The sequence below is a fragment of the Anas platyrhynchos genome, chromosome 1 (genome assembly GCF_047663525.1).
Source record: "Anas platyrhynchos isolate ZD024472 breed Pekin duck chromosome 1, IASCAAS_PekinDuck_T2T, whole genome shotgun sequence".
In the NCBI taxonomy this organism is placed as follows: domain Eukaryota; kingdom Metazoa; phylum Chordata; class Aves; order Anseriformes; family Anatidae; genus Anas; species Anas platyrhynchos.
In genome coordinates, this window is record NC_092587.1 from 66,836,022 (window position 1) to 66,860,000 (window position 23,979).

General features: G+C 41.8%; 1 protein-coding gene across 7 annotated transcripts in view; it reads right to left on the reverse strand.

Annotated features, from left to right (window-relative positions):
* Window positions 1-23,301, reverse strand: part of LMO3 (LIM domain only 3) — a 66,488-nt gene extending 43,187 nt beyond the window's left edge. Inside the window, exons 1-3 of one of the 7 annotated variants that reach the window (XM_013097119.5) lie at window positions 21,504-21,716; window positions 21,219-21,284; window positions 13,558-13,771 (exon numbers count right to left, since the gene is read on the reverse strand). In XM_013097119.5, the coding sequence (XP_012952573.1) occupies window positions 13,558-13,763 (206 nt within the window). In that variant the 5' untranslated portion in view covers window positions 13,764-13,771; window positions 21,219-21,284; window positions 21,504-21,716. Of the gene's footprint in view, window positions 1-13,557; window positions 13,772-17,376; window positions 17,809-20,154; window positions 20,177-20,210; window positions 20,457-21,218; window positions 21,718-23,143 lie in introns of those variants that run through there. The other 6 variants (XM_013097123.5, XM_013097120.5, XM_038171751.2 and 3 more) reach the window with 6 other exon arrangements.
* Between the last annotated feature and the right edge of the window lie 678 nt (window positions 23,302-23,979).

Consider the following 23,979-nt stretch of genomic DNA (forward strand, 5'->3'; position numbering starts at 1 on the left):
TTCACCACGACTCTTCAGGCTTGTTTATCCAGCCAGTTTTTAACCCAATAAAGTGTACGCCAGTCCAAGCCAAGAGCAGCCAGTTTCTTGAGGAGAATGCTGTGGGAAAAGGTGTCAAAAGCCTTGCTGAAGTCAAGGTAGACCACATCCACAGCCTTTCCCTCATCCACCAAGTGCGTCACTTTGTCACAGAAGGAGATCAGGTTCGTCAAGCAGGACCTGCCTTCCATAAACCCATGCTGACTGGGCCTGATCGCCTGCTTGCCCTTCAAGTGCCGCGTGATGACTCTCAAGATAATCTGCTCCATAAGCTTCCCTGGCACTGAGGTCAAACTGACAGGCCTATAGCTCCCCGGGTTTGCCCTCCGGCCCTTCTTGTAGATCGGGGTCACGTTTGCTAGCCGCCAGTCAACTGGGACCTCCCCCGATAGCCAGGACTACTGATAAATGATGGAAAGCAGCTTGGCCAGCTCCTCTGCCAGTTCTCTCAGTACCCTCAGGTGGATCCCATCCAGCCCCATCGACTTGCACACATCCAAGTGCCGTAGCAGGTTGCCAACCTTTTCTTTGTGGATAGTGAGGGCCACATCCTGCTCCCGATCCCCTTCCACCAGTTCAGGGTACTGGGTATCCAGAGAACAACCGGTATTGCCACTGAAGACTGAGGTAAAGAAGGCATTGAGCACCTCTGCCTTTTCCTCATCTTTTGTAACAAGGTTTCCCCCCACATCCAGTAAAGGATGGAGATTCTCCTTAGCCCTCCGTTTTGCATTGATGTATTTGTAAAAAGATTTTTTGTTGTCTTTAATGGCAGTAGCCAGATTGAGCTCCAGATGAACTTTGGCCTTTCTAATTTTGTCCCTGCACAGCCTCGCAACATCCTTATAGTCCTCCTCAGTGTCCTGCCTTTTTTTCCAAAGATTATAAACCCCTTTTTTTCTCCTAAGCTCAAGCAGCAACTCTCTGTTGAGCCAGGCTGGTCTTCTTCCATGCTGGCTCGTCTTTGGGCACGTGGGGACAGACCACTCTTGCGCCATTAAGATTTCCCTCCTGAAGAGTGCCCAGCTTTCCTGGACTCCTCTGCCTTTCAGAACCGCCTCCCAAGGGACTCTACCAACCAGTGTCCTCAGCAGCACAAAGTCAGCCCTCCGGAAGTCCAATACAGTGGTTTTACTGGTCCCCTTCCTGGCCTCACCAAGAATAGAGAACTCCACCATTTCGTGGTCACTCTGCCCAAGACAGCTTCCGACCATCACATCTCCCACCAGTCCTTCTCTGTCTGTGAAGAGAAGGTCTAGTGGGGCACCACCCCTGGTAGGCTCACTAACCAGCTGCGTCAGGAAGCTATCTTCCACGCTCTCCAGAAATCTCCTAGACTGCTTTCTCTGGACTGTGTTGTGCTTCCAAGATATGTCAGGGAAGTTGAAGTCCCCCACAAGAACAAGCGCCGACGATTTCGCAACTTCTGTCAGCTGCCTGTACAACTCCTCATCCGTCTCCTCATCCTGGTTCGGAGGTCTATAACAGACCCTGACCAGGACACTAGCCTTGTTGGCCTTCCCGCCGATCCTAACCCAAAGGGACTCAACCTTGTCATTCCCAGCCACAAGTTCCACAATATCAGAAGATTCTCTAATATAGAGAGCCACACCACCACCTCTTCTGTGCTGCCTGTCCCTTCTGAAGAGCTTATAGCCAGACATTGCAGCACTCCAGTCATGAGAGTGGTCCCACCACATCTCCGTGATAGCAACCAAGTCATAGCCTGCCTGCTGCACGATGGCTTCCAGCTCCTCCTGTTTGTTACCCATGCTGCGTGCATTGGTGTAGACGCACTTCATCTGGGCCATTGCCTTATCCCTGGCCTTGCCATTGTTCCCCCTGGCACAGCTCCAAAAAGCCTTGTTTCAGCCCCATCCCCCATCTTACCTAGTTTAAAGTCCTCTCAAAGATGTTTAGATGCAGAGCTTAGTGATATCGTTTAGTGGAGGGCTGGTTAGTGTTAGCTCAGAGGTTGGACTAGGTGATCTTGGAGGTCTCTTCCAACCTAGACGATTCTGTGATTCTGATCTTCCACCCATCAACATCAGTGCATTCAACAAGAAACACTGCACTGAGACTGAATTACCACTAACTGTATGATTTTTTTTTCCTGAGGCAATCCAAGAGGCAGACAACAAATACACTGGTAATGTCTGGTCTATTCCTCCTATCAGGACATCTTTGGATGTCAGCACTCACCCAATCTGGAAAGCAAGGTACTGCTTGAAGCTAATGTAGCGCATGGGCTACAAAACTCTGCTCTTTGTTGTTGTTTCCTCAACAGATAGCATACAGGGTCCGTTAGATTTGGTTTCACAAGAGGTCACGCAGAGCTTAGAGATATGAAGAAGCAGCACTTATGTGTGGAAGAGTGCTTCGAAGTTTTGGAGGTAAAAGAATTGGTTCTGAAGAGCCACGCTGGAATAGGAGTTGCCAGGCTTTCATTGATTAATTCACATCTCTCCATTTTGGTAAGATTTTCTGGGAAACTAAACATATTTGCAATCATTTTATTCATTTATTTCCCCCCCCACCCCGATTTTCTCTTTTTCTAGGGGGAAATGGATTGAGAGTATTGCACAAATAAGACAAGCTTGAGGCATGTAGGAGCTAGTGGCAAGAAATAACTTTCTCCAGAGAGCGCACCTTGAAACAAGAAGGATCAGTTTTTGAGAAAAAAAGAGCTGGACTTGAGTGAAATAGAGTTGAGGTGGTTAAAATAAAAGCATCAGGAAAAAAAAAAAAAAAAGAAGGTTGTATGGGTTGTATGTCTGCTAAAATAACCTTATACCTATACTTATATAAAATAGATAAAAATACTTTTTCAACCTATTGAAAGGAAAACTGTTTATCTGCCAACATAGTAAGACCCCCTGATTAATAATAAGATTATGTAGAATAGTTAGTTACAGAGTTATTTGTTCAGACTCAGTAAATTCCTATTGAGACTGATAATCTGACAAATTATAGTAAATTTTGCAAATACGTACTAGCTTCAGAGTAAACCTCAGGGGTCTGTTAGCAGAGAAGGTATATTTGTACAAGGAGGGAAAAGAAGTGAAAGCAATCATCTGCTTCCCATAGCAAGAAGCTGTACTTCTTGTGATTGCCTTCCAACTATTCCTTGGTCAAATTGTTAGAGAACTCATAATGACCAGTACCACCTACTGCACACATTTCAGATGTGCTCTTTGGAATTTTATCTTATTTTTTTTAACCTGTAATTATCAGCTGAGAACCTACTTAAAAGACATGTGAGAAACAGGGAGAAGGAGTAAGAGAAGATGCTGTTGTGGATATTACAGAAAAGTGATCAAGCTGTGCTGCATCTGGAGAAAGACAGGAACTGGGACTCTTAACAGGGACACATCAGGGATGGTAATGAAAGGCCTCACAAAAGCTCTGAGGAGGTCCAGTGGCTGGATGTGTGCTCATGAAGTGGCCATTTCTCAGCTTTTCTCACTGAACCTTTCTTACTAGTGGAGCACTCTGCATTATAACAGAGTTAGGTAAGGAGGTGCTGGGGGAAGCGCTCTTGGTGCTGGGGGAAGCGCTCTTGGCTGACTTCATGCTACAGCAAGGCTCATTAAAAACAGAATATTTGCTGCAATGTTTGCAGCATTTCCTGTAGGTCTTAAGATTGTTTTAATAAATGAAATTCTGAGCAGAAAGAGTATATTTTAATTTACTTTTTAGTGCTCCTTAAGTATTCAATGTCATACTGCATTTTTTTAATACTATGTGGAGCATAAAAATGCATGAATTTAACATCTTAATGCAAATGAACACATCCTTCCAGAAGCCTGAAGCTGCTAAGTACACAGGACAGGTTCATTAGCACAATTTCAGAGCATGAGGAGAAAATGAATTGAGAACCCAAGATTCACAACCATCAACACAAAATCCTGGGGCTTTTTAATAAAGTTTTGTCCCATCTCCTACCGCTTGCTGTCTTCCCCATGAAAACTGCAGAGGGCAGAGCCCAGGAGATGCTAAGGGGCTGTACGAGACTCAAGGTAGACCCTTACGTCACCTGCCAGAAGTTCAATTTGGGAGTGGTGATAGCATAGGATTAGCATACAAATATACATCCCTTCAGTCAGAAAGAAATGGGGAGAGGATGTTACAGATGTCAACACTTGGACTGACACTCTGGGGACATGCTGATGCAGGAGGCGTCAGCAGCCATGGTGGCCCTGCAGCAGCCATAGTGGCCCTGCAGCCTTGTGCCCAGCCAGGAGCAGAGCCAGGGACCTGGGCTTCCCCTGCCCAGGGTGGGGGCAGATGGCATGCTGTTGGTGGGAATAAACAGTGTGCAGTGCATTAAAAAGGAGGGCACGGCAATTCACAGTAGGCTTTTTCAGGCAAAGCCATTCCAGTTTTAAATATTTGGCTGTGCTAAGGCATGTTTCTAAATTAATAGGCCCCATAGCTTTCAACAGGATTATGCAGGGTATACCAAGCCAAGCATATAGTATACATTTGTAGGATTATACTAAAATAACATTAACCCTAAAGTGTTCTTAAATGTATCGGATTACAAATTAAATAAGGAAGCCAACAGAAACTAGTGCAAAACACTTCCTTGCTGAGACTGTCCACCCCCTTCTCAGCAATTTTTGTAAGGCAGGCACATTAGCCTTATAAAAGTTTCTTCAAGAAATTTTTGTTGTTGGTGGGGGTGTTTTTTTTTTCCTGTAAACCCAAATCTTAAATCCTAGGACTTTTGTATTGTAAAATTTGTTTAATATGAATTAGAAAGTAGAAAAAAAGATTTATTTATGGGAAGATGAATTTTTCAGTTTTTGCTATCTAAAAAAAAAAAATCTTCTTTAATGAAAATTCTGAGAAATATAGAGGTAATAATCCTCACTACAGAAAAAAAAAAAAAAAGATTTGTGTAGAAGTGGCCATAGTGATAGAAGATAAAACCTGAATTACTAATTTGCACTCACTGCAATTGGTACTGCTATACTTAAGCTGCAATCTAGTAACTCACAACTATCACTGCCTAAAATCCTTTCTAAAAACTTGTCTAAAAGGCAAAACCAAGTGCAGTGATCATGACTGGAACTATTTTTAGAAATTGATCACCAATAATAAATTCATGTATTTCTTGGAACATATGGAATTTCAAGGGAGGTTAATTATTTAATCTGTATTTGCATCAAGTTTTCTCAAACTAATACCTATTTCTCTAAGGTAGCTACAAAGAAATAACATTATAAAATAAAAACAACAGTTGTTTTGCTGATATGTACGGCTTAAAATTATGTTAAAAAAAATAAATCGTTTCACACATGCATTTAGCACATTTTAGTCATTATCAAGAGAAAAGTTGCATGCTTTATGTGCAAGTGCTACCAAGTGCCACAAAAGCGTTATATAAAGTCCAAAGGCTCAAACTCAAGTGTGCAATATTGAAAGCAAAGATACGGGAGCAAGGTGATATTTGCTACCTGGTTTAAGGTAGAATCTTGCTAATTAGTCCAATATATCATCAGTCACTGTATATCCAAATGTGTAACTTGACTAGGCTTATTCTCATCTCTCCAAAAACACAGAAAAAATGCAGTAAAATGTCTGATATTCTCTGCTCTCACCCCCCAAAAGTAATTTTATCTTTGCATGTTGTGCAATTCTCACATTCATCCACTATGTGCCAACACAAGACATTATCATTTTTGCAAAAGAAAAGATGAAAAGCTTAAATTACAGTACTGCAGAATGCCACTTAACACAAGAACTGCAGGAGAATTTCCCACGGAACATCAATCCAGATCTGAAAATCTATTTTATAAAAGCAGCGATTTTCTGCTAGCGAAGAGTTCCCTTTTGCTGTATTGCATTTTGTGATAAAGTAGATAAACAGTATTCACTCTAATCCTAAATGAAAATATTTTGCAGTTAATAATTGAGGCCATTGTGCTTTTTGAAAACTAGGTACTAAATACTATTCAGCTGCTAGTAGCTGTTCTGATTTGGAACTGGAAAGCAGAATGAATTATGAATACCCTACACCCGCACTCCAGCATGAAATTTTAGCTCATGCCTGCCACTAACTTCACTCATTGCCATGGGGCTATCAAGATGCTTAATTGTTAGCATCCATTTAAAGTCTGTCTTAACCAGTTTTACAGAACACTGGACCATGCTCATACTCCAGTCTGAGTACCCGTATAACACAGGGTTCAGATTCCACCATAATTTCTGCATAAATATACACAGAAGTAAAATACCAAGCAGATGTGCACAGAGGACAATGTATTTTAGCTGTATACCATTTCGATACATGGCTTGCTAATAATAAAATCTGGATGAACTATTCATGCTGTTGCTTAAAAAAGAAATATATTGTCACTAGTATGTGGTCAAAATCTTATACTACTCCCCCCCCCCCCCCCAAAAAAAAAAAACAAAAAAAAAACCAGCCTATTCTCTTTTAAAAAAGAGAATCTTATCTCTACTGATATCTAATAGCCATCTTAAAAACCACCAGGCAGGCATATAGAGGGTAAGTTAATTGTCCAAAGGCTAATTGATTCAGAATAAACAAGAAGCAGACTCAGGAAGGTGCAAAATGACAGTATTAGAATTTTACAGGTGCAAAATATGAAAAGCATTTTGACAACATACAGTCATTGCTTCAGATATGTGGGTCTGTAATGCTTAAAAAAAATTAAGAATATTTTGGCAAAAAATAATAAAAAACACCCAAAACCCAAGCCTGTGCCTATTATTTAGGTTATTATTATTATTTAGATGGCCTAAAAAGCCATCTGATGTATCATTCTATGGTATCCAATGGTAAATGGAAAAATAGTGACCAAATGCATCCAAAATTTACATTCTTAAGTACTGTAAAAGTCAAGACTAATTTAATTTAGATATCAAGTACTGCATAATGAGTTTTTTGGTTACCAAACCCATCACAAATGTATTTAACTCCAATGAGAAGAGAAAGCAATTCCTAAAGTCAGAAGGGCTTGAAAGGACTTAACGTCACACATTTTGATGGGCAATTCTCAATTATCTATTATGAAATTTTACATGGAATTCTATTTCCAGGTGAGCATCTTTTGCAATTTTCTGCTTGCTCACAACTATACTTTTAGGAAAAATAATATACTTGTTACCTATTATTCAAACATTCACATTATGAAAGAATAGTATTATATACAAACATCTGAATAGTGAATCAAATGCAATGTGAAAAAATTTAGAAAGATTAAAAAAAAATCCACATTTTAAAAAATGTAGTAAGATAACCACAAAACAAAACTAAAGAAAGCTTCAAACTCCCCCTCCCTGCTCCGCCCTTGGTAAGGACAGCACAGCACAGAAATCAGAACTTCTTAAAAACATCGACGTGTTAGGCAATAATAGCTAAATATTCTTCCGCAATTGTACAGAGATGCATTGTTTTGTATATGCTTCTTGCCAAAAAATGCAGAAAGCTTGCAGTTAATCCTTGGTTGTCAAATTACATGCCATAATACAGTTGATAATATTTATTCTTGAAGTAAAGCATATATATATAAATTGTATTTAAAAAAAAACAAACAAAAAAACAACACACACAACAAAAAAACAATACACTAGTCGTAAAGTCCCTTCTGAGGAAAAAATCAGCGAGGAAGAAATCAAGAAAATTCTAAGTATTTTAAAAGAAGTTATAAAATAAATACTAACCAAACTGATAGACTTGAATTCAGCATGAACATTAACCCATCCACCAACACTGCAGAATTATCCAGGCTGCCCCCAAATTTTAATAAGCTTTATTGAGCTGTTATAAATTGACAAAATATTTATAGCAAAATAATTTTCCATAAATTGCACTGTACTATAGCAAGGTAATGAAGAGCTGTAGGACAGGTTTTAAGATGCACTGTACTTTCATCTGAAAAGTCTCCTGAAATTCTTTGAACGTTTCCAGGGGATTAATGAGGTATTTTGACAACACACAAGAAGTGTCTGGTTTTCAAGAAGCCTTATAAGAGGGAACATTCACATCCTTGGAAATTAAACTGTGTATTTTAAGCCACTAAAAATAACACAATTATTAAAAATTTGGCAGCTCTGAAGAAAAATACCAGAAAATACTAGCAAACACATGGAACTACTGAAGAGCGTCAAACTTGAGTACACATATTTTACAGCATTTCAACATGACTTAAACACCAATTTTAACAGCTTAATTGAATGTTTCTTATTAAAAGCTATCACAGACGAACTAAAATAAGAACAAGCTAGAATGTAACTAAATCAAAAGCATTATTCCTTGCAAGTTTAGTGGGTTAACTGCGTGTACGTGCATTAGTCCCCTTGTTGTACACCCTTATCCATTCAAGAACTGCTACAGTGTTTTAAGGATTTCAAAACAGTTGGCAAGAATACTCGTCTCACATACACAGCAAAATTTCAACAAGCAGACCACTACACCTACAATTTTTATATTTATTTCTAAAAATATTCAAGGGCATATTCCTCCAAAGCAGCAGTCTCTTGAATGCTTTAATGCATTGTGGAAATGGTATTCATGTATAAATAAGGGTTCATTTTAGTGAAGAAAGCAGAGCTCTTTAAGACTCACTTCTGTAAATTCCTCAATGTTTCTGAAAACTCAGACTGCTTAAATCCTTAAAATTTTACCAATATTTAATTAAGGTGGGAAAGAAGTATACTGAGGTGTCAGTTTAAAAACGTCTTATATCCCAAAACCCGTGAAAACATCCATATAGAGTATTTATACAAGCATTTAAGAGAGCCAATACCTTAGGTGTTTGCAACATTTAACATGAATTTTCCACAACCTGAGAGAAAATCAAGCCATTTTAAGTCTTTCCTGAATTGCTAAGTACTCATCTGTAATAATTTTTTAAATAATAATTGCCTTCAGAGTGAGAGCAGTTGCACAGGAAAAGGCTGCTTCCTAAACTCTACTCTTTTCAGGCTGCACCCTTTCACAGACTAAATATTTCACACAGGCAGCATCTTTATGAAGCTTATGGTTGAGCACTTTACTTTCTGTAGTCACTTCTCATAATTTACAAGATCTTGTCCAATATGTATGTTTTTAAAATTCTGGCTTGTCTCAGGTCTTCAGATCAACAAATGTGGAAGGAAACAAGAAAAAAAAAAAAAAAAAAAACAGACAAAAAAAGAAAAACAACCAAAAAGCACACAATTTGACCCTTTCTTCAGGAACAGCAGTCTACTCATCTTAATAGCTATTCAGTGATACTTTTAAAGCCTGCAGTGCATTTACAAGCCAAATCATTACCCAGGTAGGGCAGTGAGGGGGGTAGACTTATGTGTCATTGTGCCTCCATCCCCAGTAAGGCTCTAGACACCTTTAAGAACAAGAATTCCCCCCAATATATTGTTTTGTTAATCCTTTTCCTATAATCTGTTTGCCTGGCTAGAGAAATTATGCAAAAAAGTAATAAAAGTTCTAATTCAATTTCCATGTTAAGAGATGGATTTGAAAAAAAAAAAATAAATCAGAAACCATATTCTTTGTGTTTACTAAGAGATATGCACTCCAACATTTAGTGTCATGGAGCTGGAGTTAAAACCAGAAACGGTGAAGATAATTTAGCTGCATGAATGCCTGCTCTTCAGTAAAATGCTGCCAAAATTAAATAGGAATGAAACAGCACTTTGTAGTCATTGGTCGCTCAGCAGGGTTTGCGTAGTTAAAAACCTAAGTGAAAAGGGTGATTGACCTACATTGCTACTAGCTTAGCACAGCTGTACTTTCATATTTTTGCTGCATCCGAGGAAGCTCATTATTTAATACAACTGAGTTACGTGTAATTGTCGGTTTTTCATTTTACACTTTTAGGAGCCAGATATTAATCTCAGATGTGTGGCACGCGTTACTGTGCATCTGGAAGTATATGCGGCTGCCCATTTGCACGCAAGGCTAAAAAGATGGGACTACACACAGTTGCACCTGAAATTAGGAGGCTGCCCAGGGGTAGGAGGACCTCACAAGCATGCAGAAATCAAACGAGCAGATGGAACAAAAAGCAAATCCCCCTGGCACCCCAAAGGCAAATGCAACGCTGTTTTTCGCATTGTTTTGAGCAGGAGTAGCCCAGAATGCATAACCAAAGCACATTTCACACAACTCATACCTGCAGTTTAAATAAGTAATAACCTTCCAGTTAACAACCAGTTTGATATGTTAACAGCCCTTGGGCTGTTAACATAACGACTGGTCATTAATGGCAGTAATGACAGATTTCAGAGGGAATATTGTGCTTGTAAATGGACATGCTGCCAGTCAGAATGGAAGACAAAGCGGGATAGGTTGATACATTAAGATGTCATTGCACAGCTCTGGAGGAAAAAAACTTCTTGCATATTTCACTTACTGTAAATGGACTTGAAATATTGGCGTAAACCTAAGTTCCTTAAATTAAGTCTTCACTTTCTAACTCAAGAGTGTATAAGCGGAAGACAGAAGCCTGCAGGGGAATTATACTCTGCATATCATTTTCACCGAGTATGTTATTTCTAACATTGAGACCTTTCTTTACTCAAGTCAGTTCTCATTTTCGTTAACAAAACAGAGTTCATTCCTGCCGTGGCCACCCCAACAGCCTGGGTACCATATGCCACCTCTAAAATCACTGGAATAACTTACTTGAATCAGATTGCAGGGGAAAAGCCTCTCACACCCAGAACATCTTTCAAGCTCATTACATCCATCACCTCAACCCCTTCCATACAAAAGAATAAGGTCTTAATGTAGTAAAATTAACTGAAAAGGAGACAACTAAAGCAAAACAAGTTTTAAAGTCCTGAAGATAGAGTATTTAAAAAACAAAACAAAAAACTTCAAGAGGGTATCTCCAGGATAAAATGCCAAACAAAAGAATTGGGGCAGACGGAATCTTTTTATGATTATTTTTTTTTTTTGGCAGGCATTTTTAAATGAGAAATACTAGAAGTATCTTTGCAAATAGCCAAGGACACAATCACACAGTTTGTGAATTTAACCATCAATGTTGAAGCACACAGACTGGCTACGTTATTGCTTATAGCATCTGTAGAATGGCTGTCTTATTGAAATACATAATGAACACAGAGAGACAAGTTAATAAGCAATTTTACTCTTTATAGTATCGTACAAGCCACATATCCTCTAGAGGGCACCACATAAATTAATAGGAAGCTAGAATGATTTTGTATGTAGCAAAGACTCCCTTTACGGTTAAAAAGGAAAAAAAAAAATTAAGAGGATAGTTTGAAACTGTAATCGAACTCTAATCTGATCATTAGTACTAAGTAATTTGTTCTTTAAATTGATATCAAGTGGGTTGCTAAATATGAAAGCTTATTTGACTACAAAGCTAGAGAACATTTAACTAGTTTCTACATTAGCATTAAAAAGATCACTTTTATAGGTTCACTGCATAACTAAGTAGATAAGAAGCAATGAGGCAAATGACTATCTGCAATTACCTTAAGTGCATCAGTATGAAGTTTAGAGTAAATACCAAATTTAAATCTGTGCACTCACAAGAATCACTAAGAAAAGGCTCATGACTTTCATTAAGACTTGATAAATCCAGAACCAAATAAAAAAACATCTTAAAACTGACTACAGGAGTTGTCATATACACTGGCTTCACTGGTGCAAAAGTAGATATTGCGTATGAAAACATAACCAAAACATTAGTTTTGAATGTTGTCATGACAGATGCATCATTGTGTAAAAAAGTCTCCTTTCTTTGAATTACATACTATGAGTTTTAAAAATCTGTTTGCAAAATGTTTACCCCTGCTAGACCTTCAAAGACCAGAGAACAATGCCAAACGCACACCCCTGTGCTGAAAAAAAAAGTACTTTTTTGTAGCTCTATTACTAGAACACTTTTGGTTTTGATTTTAAACACTGGATCTGTCGCATTAGTATTTGGGAGATTAGGTAGGTTCAAAGCCCCTAGTAAACCTGGAGATCAAATTACCCCAGCAGTTTTCTTACTCCTGCAGGCACTTGTAGAAAGATTCTTAAAATGGGTTTTAAATATTAGTCTCAGCATTACCTTCCCCACAGAAGCTGTCCACGCCCCTGTCTACATATACATACACGATTTAAGATCACAAGCAACCTAGGCTCCTGTACAATAATTCCTTCCTGTTAGCTACTTCTTTGGCAGCTTTTACACAATGGCTTTAAGTTGCAGACTCTATCTTATGCTCAACTCACGGACATTTAATGGCTAGCAGAGCACTTGTACCACTAAGAGGTCTTAGGCTACGTCTGAAGAACCCTGAACTGCCTTGCAGTCCCAGCTCAGCAAATGCACAAGGCACTTGCAAACGCTTTTTGCTCTACTCTAGAAAAAACAGGTTGTAATATGGAGAGCCAGGGTACCAACTGTTAACGCTTCGGTCTTGATTTCTGTTCCAAACTATCCATGCCAAGCAACCTGGGAACTTCATACTCGGTACCTGTGCTTACACTGAACTTGTAAGTTAATGCATTCAAAGAGAATTTTAATTTTTCCCCTATGTATTACAGACTTGAATGTCCCTTTAAAAGGAAAAGACTTCACTACAGGGGCAGAGGAAATATTCCCAGAAGTTCATGTTTGCCTCAGGCAGCTAGTCTCATTAGGCCCCTTATACAGAGAGTGGAAAAAGGTGCTCCTATAGGAAATAGGTGCTCAGTCACCCCAGAGGAGTCTGTCTATTTGCAAGTGAGAGCCTAGAGAGACCAAACTTCCTGATTAATCTCAGCTTATGCAAGTAGCCCTATGTATTCATATGCACTCTACAGATAAATTAGCCAAGTACTTTGCTGAGTTGTACCCCAAATGTTTTAGAGAAGGTAGGACGATGAACAATCAAGAGGGCAGAAATCAGGTGGTGGTTTGCAGTCTTTGAGAAAAGGTGCCAGCTCACCCATGTCCCACACAGTTCCCCAGGCTGAGGAGCAGAGTTGATTGGGGCATGCTGGCTACAGAGTTATTTACAGGAAAAGCAAGAGAGTGGGCTTGGTCCAGCACCTAACAGGCAAATGGCAGTGTTCATAAAAGCTCTCACCACCACAAACAAAATCCTTCCAGCAAACTCAGAGGACAGAAGAGTGTTCGCACAGACAACCTTCAGACCCCACACTCAAGCTGTTGAAAACTGCGCAGGTGGGCCTGCTGCTTTAGGCTGCGGTGCCTGAAAGCCCCACTGCATTTAGTAGGAGATCAGCTCCCCCAGAGCGCAGTGCTGCCAGAGGGACGGGGGTTATTCTGTTCTCATCCTCCTCTCCTCTTAGCCCTAGTATAAGCATCAGAAAATTCACAACAGCGTGCTTTCCAATTCAGGACAGACATCGCCTTTGATTTTAGTTTCACTCACCACTATGCTGCAGTGGTTGTCTCACGCTCCACAAACGCTGTCCCGCAGCCACCACATACTACTTACAAACCACTAACTACACGGGAAGGACTGAACAGGCTTACCAGGTTAATCAGTGAACGTGATGAGGGTGTGACCTACCTCAGGTAGTCTCTGCGACAAAGGATAAGGTTGGCTTTGGTGTACAGAGTAGAGCCCACCTCCCCCAGGCGGCAGTCACAGCAGGCACATTTCAGGCAGTCTTCATGCCAATATTTGTCCAGGGCCTTTAGAAGATACCGGTCTTTAATCTTACGGTTGCAGCCAGCACAACCTTTCGGCTTGGTGTCTGGCTGAACTGAGAGCATTTGTATACCTGAAACACAGCAAGAGCAATGAAAAGTGAAAATAGACACTCTCCAGCATCAATTTCAGCTTTCTCTTCCTCCACCTCTCCCCACCCACGCATCCCCAGATCATTAAAAAGGCAACAGCGTAGATGGGGTGACATAAACTGGAGTGTCCACAGCAAGCTGAAAACATTAAATAAACTGGAGAGCTGAAATGTCCACTGGTCTGAGTTTCACCTCATTTACCTGGTCTCTTTGCTGAAAAGAAATATTAAAAAAATAAGATGAAAATATTTCAGTTGAAGTCACCCAGTTTTGCCCAAAGTACCCAGTGGTTTAGCATCCAAAATTTAAACTAACAGAGTATCGGCTATGACAAACATATCTAAACTTACATATTTGTACCTATATACACTACCTTTGTCAAATATAAGAACACTCAAGATTCTAGAGACGGAAAAGACAAGCTATTAGAGGCACAGGACAAGAGTTTCAGGGAGATTTGACATAGACATTTTTGCACTAGAGGTTGTTTTATTTATTTATTTAAAGATTTCTGTTCTTAGGCACATGAATTGATTTCCAGAGACTTCAGTACCAGCATATCTCTAGTTACATCCTTCAGTCTAAGGACCTGCTAAAAAAATCTGACCTTAAATAATCTGCACAAGGTCAGACAGTTGCTAGTTTGTCAAGGATAACAATAATAATAATAATAATAATAATCTCTGCACAACTTTCTAATTTTTCAATTTTAGCCAGCAGATAGTTTGGGACAAGGGGTCCACTGGTATCCATTAAGTATATATACTTTTGGATATAATAGCAGAGAACATTTAAACAACAATTCGAACTCCTGAACCACTGTTTCAGGGACAGAACAGGTAAAAGTGGGACACAGCTGAGCGATGGTACATGGAGTACCGCAGCCGTCTTCCAGAGATCCATACAAAAATCAATTGCTCTGAGTTTTACTGTAAATGGGGAGAGGAGGTCACTGCCCCAAAGTGCTTACAGACTGGTCTCTCTTGGTTAGTCTCATGAACTGTGAGCCCATTATGCAGACTGATTATCTGGAATTCATTCCTTAGAAGAAGCAAAAATCATAGCCTTGTGGATGCTTTGTTGTACATCAAACGGGCATCAGAGAGGAAAGAGAACTGACACGCAGTTCGATTATTAGGTTATCTCACTGTTTTAAGCCAGAGATGTAACTAAAAATATATATATATATATAGATAGATAGATAGATAGATACACTCTAATGAGTAGCATGTATTACAATGAGAATTTTTCAAGATTGAGGAATTAATGCTTTTGCCGACAGGAAAATCCTTCTCCCACGTTCGGGACGTGGCACCCCATTCTCACGCAGCGACTAGAAAGGTCAAATAGTCTCATAACAAAGAAAAGCAAATTCAAGAGCCCCTCATCAAGAATGCTATACTACCTACTGCTAAGAAGGCTTTACAGTCTCAGCTTTTATAAGCACATCTCAGTTGGTGCTGTAACACACCACTATAGACAGGCAGTCTCAGGTAGCGAGAACATGAACAAGTTGGTGTTTTATTACATTTACTTTTTTAAGCTGTCATAAGGAATAGAAGAAAATAAGTTTAATATTTGAAGCAACAGTATAGTATGCCTTTATGAATATTAGCACCATGAAGACAAGAAACTAAATACTATGCCAGCTGAAGTATCCCAGTGATCTGTATGTGTATGTGAAACGCATCGAATTTACGCGGATTGCAGCTAGTGCGGAGACTGTTAAGTGACTTTTCAGGGTTTACCAAGCTGAACTCCCAAGTTTCACCTGTGAAGCTGGTAACTTAATTAGAAATAGTAATTCTTGTTCTCATTGTGATATACAACAGCCCCGCTTTGCGATACACTGTTACGCAGTTTGGAGCAATATATTTGTCTGTTAAATTAGCTGTTCAGTTATAGAGACAGTTCTCCTAGTGAGCACCCTGAAGTACCACGGCAGTACTGCTGCCTAACGTCTAAAGCTCATAAAAAGATAATGTAAGGTCTTTATTTTTCTACCCGTAAGTACAAAAACGGCTTTGCTGCCTTCCCATTACTCTCCAATCAACACTACTCTCACATCTCCTACACCACTTAGAAACTCCTGAGGTCTGTTTCTCATTCCGCAGCGGGAGGATGAGAGCCAGCGACCCGCTCGGGCTCCGCAGCAAGGCAGGGGCAGATCTGGGAACAAACGCACATTGCTTATCCTAAGCAAGCACCACGAGGCAAAGGCAGAGTGCCTATGGTATTTACAATTGCCAACTAGCTCCCCAAAACTCAGCATGAGGATGTGAAGCAGCAAGGCAACATGGCTACAAACAAACAACTAAAAGCAGTGAAAATAGCAGATTCTTGTAAAGAGTCTCTACCAGACTGACTGTACAGGGAAATCCTGCTGGATTACTAATACCTTCAGCCAGTGAAAAAGCTTAATCTGTGAAGTTGCGTATCGGGTTAGAGTATAAATATCCTCTAAGTGCCCATTACGTGCTTATCCCCAGACCCTCTCTTCTACCATTTAGAGGACAGACACAAAATAGTTTGCATCAACTTTGTGGAACTCACTAAAAAAGTTCAGAAGCATGAAGGACTCTTCTAGGATTTTAACCTTTTGCTCTAAGGGAAACCAGAATAAACTAGTAAATAACACAGTTAAGAGCTTTAAGGGAGAGGGGAAAGGGGAAAAAAAAATAAAAACCTCAACATAAAAACTTTATCGTTTGGTAAGAAAGCAGGTGGGAGTGCAAAGGCTGGCAGTCTCTGACCAAGGCTGGATCAGCTGTCCTGTGCTTTCTGAAGGGAACAAGGTGCAAGAGAAGCAAGGCTGAACAAATATCTGAACAAATTACAGTAATCAAGCATGATAATTCTTGAGATATATGCTGCAAACACTGGATTATTGTGTTATAAATAAAAGCACAGCTTGCATAACGTTGCACGCAGTCCGGCACCATTTTTGAGACGCTTGCTACATTCTGAAAGTAGACAGAGCACTGTTGCCGATGGTTAACCCAAACCCTTCTCGTACAAGTGAAAATGGGCAGACACCCCACAGAATACTGCTAATAACCCTGTATGCCTGTGCTCCCAAGGCTGGAAGAAGGTGACTCTGACATCCCACCGGCAGCATCTCCAGATTAGGGACTCAATCGGCAGCAGCTTTTGGAGGGAAGGAATACTTTTCTCCTCAGATAGATTTGATCCTTTTCACACCTTACTTGCAATAAAGCTGCATCTATTTTAATGCAAGTTAAAATTAAACTACTATTTCATTATATAAAAAGGTTACTTTTTTTTTTTTTTTTGAAACAGAGTGATCTAAACAAAAGAAAGCACAAGCACTGCTCTGAGAAGTGTTTTACATAGCTCCGAATTCTTTGCACGTGCCCTTTTCTTCACAGCCCGGATTAAATCGCTTAATTTTGAGAACAGAATACTTGATTACTTTTTCCCTGTATAGTATGAGCCAGCTTAATGCAAATCACCTCCCAGACCATCTCTCCTCCCTTTAATGTTCCCACAGGATCTCCAACACAGTTACACTTTTCACATATGCGCTCGTGTATTTTTAGCTGCCTTAATCTGGCAGTAAGAATACCTGCAGCTGACTGCTAGACAGCTTTCCACAGGCTGTGGTTTCGGTACCCAGTTATTTCTCAGGACACAGGAAGGAGCCTTTCAGAGGCTGACAGCACCCACTGAACCATCCGAGCTGCTTGCCGCTGCTCCGTCAGGACTCAGCAGACAGCACTGCCTGGCTGCCCTCCTCACCCCCACCCCTGTGAAGGCAGCACTCATGGAGCGCTTCCAAAAACATACAGCTCCATAAGTGCTACACCCAGGCTGTGAAAATCAAATCCAGCTTTCCCTTCAGTTTGGCAGAGTCCTACCCATGCTCTGCATCGTAGAGCAGATCTGTTCTCAGAACGGAGAAATTTCAGTGCCTAGTCTGTCACTGTCAAACGAACCCTTTTTATTTCACCCCAGTCCATTTTCAAGGGCTTCCTCTCTCCTACTCTCCATCCCTCCCTCCCTTCCTCCACCCTCAGGCCCCAAAGTACTGGGCATGAACTGCAGAGCTGTGTTAGCAATAAGACTTCTTAATCACCATCCACCACTGTTAGGATTTTTGAAGGAAGAATTTCATATGCTGATTTGTAGGCTTCTGCATTTCCCTCGGTCTCCCCAAAGAAGTTCAACAGAACTGACTCCCATCCCTTGTAGTTGCTGTTATTGTGCAGTGAAACACTGACAACTGATTTGTAACTATGAATTCCAGGATAAAGAGGAAAGATTGCTGAAAAAAAGGCTAAAAAGGCTAAATTAGGTTCCTGAAAGAAAGCAGAGAGACAAAAACCCTCTTCACTCTGATCACCACCCTCAGCAAAATCAGGGAATGGAGACCGGACATAACTAACTGTATTTTGTCAGTGAGATAGCAGTATCCGCGAGCAGGATTCATCTCTGCTTGTTCTAAGCACTGCTAAAGACTCCAGAACACAGTTTCTGGTTTGTGGTACAGGCAGTCTGTGAAGGGGATGCTAAAGGGTGGAAGAGTTGGATGTTCTTATGCACTACAGCACTTAACTTTTAAAGACCACTCACTCTCCTCCTTCATTGAAGCACACACATGATTCTACCAAGGACAGTGGAACGTACAGCAAGAAAGGGAAAACTTGCCTCTACTTCGAAGCAAAAAAAAAAAAAAAAAGGAAATTAGTTTGGGACAAATTGCATATCATTGCACAGGTCTCTAGAAGACAGTGAACTGACAGACACCGCACAGTCAACACAAGAGTTGGAGATCCAATAGGAGATTAAAAAAAGAATACTTTTCAGCTGCTTTCCCACTTTGCAGCTTTATCCTAAAAGCATTAATTGCTCCAATTATTCAGGATAATACACACGCAGGCTCAGAAAAAAAAAAAAGTTAAGGTTTCAGAAGGGGAGAAACATTTCAGAACTCGCATGTAGCACATCGGGAGTCGTAACTAGTTTTAGATTGGCATGTAAATTGTTCTGTGGAAAATTCTTATTGCCTCCGAGACCCCGCTATTCTGAGTTATTTGACAGTTTAAGGGAAATCATAATTAAAAAAAGAGACATAAATAATAGCCTGTGCAGTGTGGTGCACAGAAATAAGTAGAACCATTTCATTTAAACTCTGGTGAGCTTTTAATTGCCTGGATTGCATTGTGAACCAGCCTAACGGTTGATTGCCTCCATTATGCTCTCTTGTTCTGTGCCATTCATCCGCACAGTCTCAGCTTCTGTAGTTAACACAACAAAGTAACCGCAACTCCATAACACTCAGGATTTTTTTTTTTTTTAATAAAAGTAAGGTTTTTAGTGCTCTGAATATAGACTCTTCTGTATATTTTTGAGTTAATTTTCCACAGTATATAGCTAAACTTCACATCCTGCCCCTTCTTCTACAGAGGAAAGTGCTTTTATGTTATTATATTTTTTTAATAAAGGAGGTGGCTTGAAAACGGGGAAAAACGAGGAGGTTAGGTAAAAACTAAAAGTGGGAATGCAGTCCCACAGCTGGGAGCAGTGATACAGATTAAAAGAATTTGGCCAACACGGCTAGTCGATTGCCAAGAGACACCAAACAAAAGATTTCTCCTCTTCTTTCCCCTTCTCTTTTTGAAAGCTAGATTGGGCCTAAAAGCTTGTTTCTCTCTGTTCACTGGCCCAGAGCATCCCTGCAGGCTGTAGCCCCCTAAGGGACAACACAGCAAATAGATGTACCCAGATCTCAGGGACGGGAGCTGCTTAGCTATGTTCCTACCCCTGTCGTGTCCCCCCCCCCCCGCCTCCCCCCACTCCCTCCCTCCTCTTTTAGAGCAGTGGTGCTGGGAACCAATTTGATTCCCTTTTTCTCCAATGCAGCTGCAAGGCTCAGAGATACTGACATTTTTCCACTCTTATCAGTTTAATTACAGTTACCATGGCAGCAAAGTGCTAGTGCTTGGCAAAGGCCAACAAGAGATTTGCAAGACTGAGTTCAATTTTGATGCAGCTCACATGCAAAATAAATAAAAAAAAAAATAAGAAACATACACTCTGCAACAAAGAATCCCTTTCGGGGCCGGACGCTCCAGCCTTTTGTGCTAATTCCTTCTGAGGCATCGCGGGGATGGGGTGGCGGGGAGGAGCGGGAGGCGGCGGGGAGGCACGGAGCGCTGTTTGTTGCACCTAGCGGGATTAATCGCTCTCACCGGCGGTCCTACAGACCCGTTTTAGGAAGGGCTGTGCCGGGCCCCCTTCGGGCACGGGGGCAGCGCCTTCAGGACGGGAAGAAGCGAGAGCAAGGCGCTGCCTCTTCCCCCTTCCCCCCCCCTCCCTCCAACCCCCCTCGCCCCGGCTCTACCTGCAAGCGCGCCCGCTCCGCCCGCCGCCAAGTGAGCCGGCGGATCGCAGCCTTACCAAAACTTTTCTCCTTTTTCTGCATGAGTTGATTTACGGGCGCCCGGAGAGCTCCTCCTCGGCGAAGCGCCGAAACCCAGCAAAAGTAGCAAGTGTGCTTCCCCGGCTCGGGGCGACCCGCGGCGGCGGCAGGGGGGGGGGTCCCCGGGCGGGCCGGGGGCTGCGGGGGGCTGCGCTACCCGCTGCCCGCAAGCCTCTAATCCCAGCGGCCCGCTAGCTTTGTTGTAACAAATGGCTTTGATTAAACTGTCACACGCGGCGTTAGCGTACCGTGTCGTGCCGGGCGTGCGAAGGGAGAAAGAGGGAAAAAAAAATTAAAAATAAAAATAAATAAAAAATAAATAAATAAAGGGAGAGGCTCCGCCGCAGAGGTGCTGCTCCTCTGGGCTGCCCGCCCCTGCCGCCGCTCCGAGGGGGGCTCCGGGAGCCCCGAGCCGCCGGGGGCAGCCCCCGGCCGCTTCCCCCGGCCCGCGGCCGCGCTCCTGCCTCGGCTCTGCCCAAAGGGTTAACCCTGCGCCGAGCCAGCCGCAAATTAAACGGCTGTGCGGGGAGGCTTGCGGATTAAAGCCGGGGAGTGGGAAATTAACCTGCTCCCTTGGTAATTGAGAGCACGTTTCGAGAAGCTCTGGAAGAAGCAAGAATAATAATAACAATAATAACGGAGGCGGGGGGGCTGTTGGGGGGGGTGGGGGCTGCTGCAATTCATTGTTAACTTTGACTGCTATTTCTCGAGACATCCAGTTAGATGGGTTTCGCTCAGCATCCTCCGCTTGCATGTATTTCATGTCTCATCATAAAAATAATGAAGCCTCACATGATTTAAACAAAACAGTCTCAGCAGAGCTGCAGCTTGAGTGAAAGTTGCAGTGCAGAGATGTGTGTGTGTGTATTGCAGCCCCGGCTTATGACTCAGAGAGAGAGAGAGAGAGAGAGAGAGAGAGAGAGGGAGTGATGCAGACACACATACACAAATGACCCAAAGCTTATGTACACAGTTGCCTCACTTACCTTCTCAATTAAGCGATACAGGGGAGGCAGTTCAATAAGCACAGTGGCTGCTTTGTAGCTCTTCTCCTTGGGAAAGGTCAAAAAGAAGCATTGTTTGGGGAAAAAAAAATAAAGGGGGGGTGGGAGAGATGGGGAGGGAGATCGCTATTCTTTAAGTTTAAAATAATGAGGTCCTCAAGGATCCGCCAAGTAATTGTGTTGACCGTATCCGAGCTACAGGTGTCCTCCTTTTAGTATCTTGCAGTCCAAGGCTGTCTGTCTCCGTCCTGGCTGAAGACAACTTACCTAAAGCAGCGTGTGAGGAGCCGAGTTGAATGAAGTCAGGGCTTTATCAGCTGCAAAATGCAATCCCTTACCAGCCAGACATAATACAGCAAAAGAAAAGGTCACTCAGTTATTACTGAGCCAGCAGAGCCCAGGCAGCTCTTGTGGAAGACCACAGAGAAGCAGCTCCCTTCCGATTTAAGGCTATTTACCTCTCTCCCCCTCCACCCACCCACCCTTCCTCTCTCCCCCCTCCCAACTCCCCCTTTCTCTCCCTCTCTCTTTCTCTCTCTTCTGCAGCTCGCTCAAGTACAGCCGCCCTCGGAAAGTGCAAAGCAGCCAGGAGACAGATTGGGCTTTGTTGGTAATTTCCCATGGTGAAAATTTACAAGCCTGCAAGTGCAGTCAGCAAAACCACATGCATATGCTAGACACAAACACCAGGGACACACACACACGCACGCACACACACAAGTGACCTCTACTGAAGCGGCTCAGGATCACCTTCCCAGAGAGTGCTCCAGAAACAGACCCAGGGAAACAGGGGAGCGCCCCCCCACTCCCCCCCCATCTCTCCTCCCCAAATACTTTGCCTAAACAAAACAATAAGTTGCCTACGCAAAAAAAAAAAAAAAAAAAAAAAAAAAAAAAGCAAGATACATATCTCTCTATTAATGAGTAATGAGAATAATCCCTGAAGGTGAAAACGCAGCTTCTCTCGGTGCTACATGTGAGCTGCTCAGAGAGGAGCGCAAACTCCAGAGTGAAAGTTTCCTGCTCCCTGGTGCGGTCCCCACTGGTGCCCGACATGGCTGCCCTTGGCCCGGCCACTCACTGGGCACTGCTTGCCCCTTGCCACATTCTTCCCCACGCTTTCCAAGCTGAATGCTGGAGAGAAAAAAAAGCTGTTTCCCCCCCTACAGGATCCTCGTCCCAGAAGCTGAAGACAGAGCCTTACTCTCTACCTAGTGGTGGAGGGGGAAAAATAATAGACACGGATGTGCTGTAGGTGTTGAATACCTTTGACCAAGAGACAGACAGACAGACATGCAAACACAGAAGAGATACAGCATGCTTTGATATTCAGTCACGCTCACAGATGATTGTTTTTTCATGTTTTATAATAAAGATGTTGAGCCTAGCCTACTGTAAATAAAGTTAAAAAAATCCAAAGCATCTTCCTCTAAGAGCCATCTGCAGTTGGAGAAAGACCAGATTAAGAATTTGTGAATACAGTTTTCAGACTTCAAAGTGAATATCTGTTGTCTGCTATTAGAAGCACCACGCTAGATTTCCACAAAGCTTTGAAAGATGTCAGCTTACAATATACCCTAAATTTGAATGACACTCATATTATAGAAGTCTTTCAAGACCCACGAAAGATTTAAAAGCATTGAAATGCTCTACCATCTGCACCCCTCCCTCATATAATCCAGCAGTTCCAATAAAAATCAAAGCAACCTCAGAAATACATGTTTAGGACAGGTCCCCCCCCAGCCCCTCCACTCCCCCTTTAAACTAAGATTCTCTATATTTTCATATTTATATATATACATATATATATATTAAGGTTCCTGGAACAAGCATCTTGTGCAATGACAATTCCTGATTTTCTTGCCCCTTCTCCCTCCAAGTAGTAACAAAACTCAGCCACAACCAACCTGAGCAAGAACCCGAAAAGCACAATCAGAGGCAGCAGACTAACAGAGCCCCTTTCTGCTGATTTGATCTGCACATGGAGAAAAGCAAAACTTGACAGAAACCTGCTTCTCTCCTGCATGCACCCATACGCTCAGAAGAGCCTCACTTCCCTCTGTTTATAGACTACCTCTGCCACAACCACTCTGAAAATACAGCAGTGTGAGTGTGTGTGTGCCTCTCTCAACCAATGCACTCAGAGAAGGAGAAGAAAAGAGGGAGGGAGAAGTTATGTGTGGGGAAAGGGAGAAATAAAATCAAAACAAATGGTACAGCTAATGAGGACAATTAAATTAATTATGTTCAAGGAGATGAGATTTTTTTTCCCTCCAACTGTATGATCTGTTACCCCTCGCTGGCAACTGCTGCTCTGTAATTCATGGCAACTGATTAGTGCATCTATGCAAATCTTTGTTTAAATCATTCAACTAATTAAATGATGGGATTATTCCTCTGCCTACGGTGACATCATTCGCAGTAATTAGTACTCTATTTGGACTGTGGCAATAAGATACCCGATGTCAACACCAACCTGCAAAGACATTAACCACTTTGTCACTTTGTGTGTGGATGTGTGTGCATGTGCGTGTGCGGGAAAGAGAAAGGAACAAACACCCAGATCTAATTGCATCTTCTACCCCTCTTTATACTCCCCCCACCAATCAAGGATTCTTTAAAAAAAAAAAAAAAAAGAAAAGAAAAAAACAACTTACTGAATAATATGCCAAACCACATGTGTAAAGGAATAAAATGGAATAGTTAACATTCAGCTCCATGCCATTCATTTCCCCCTAAAATG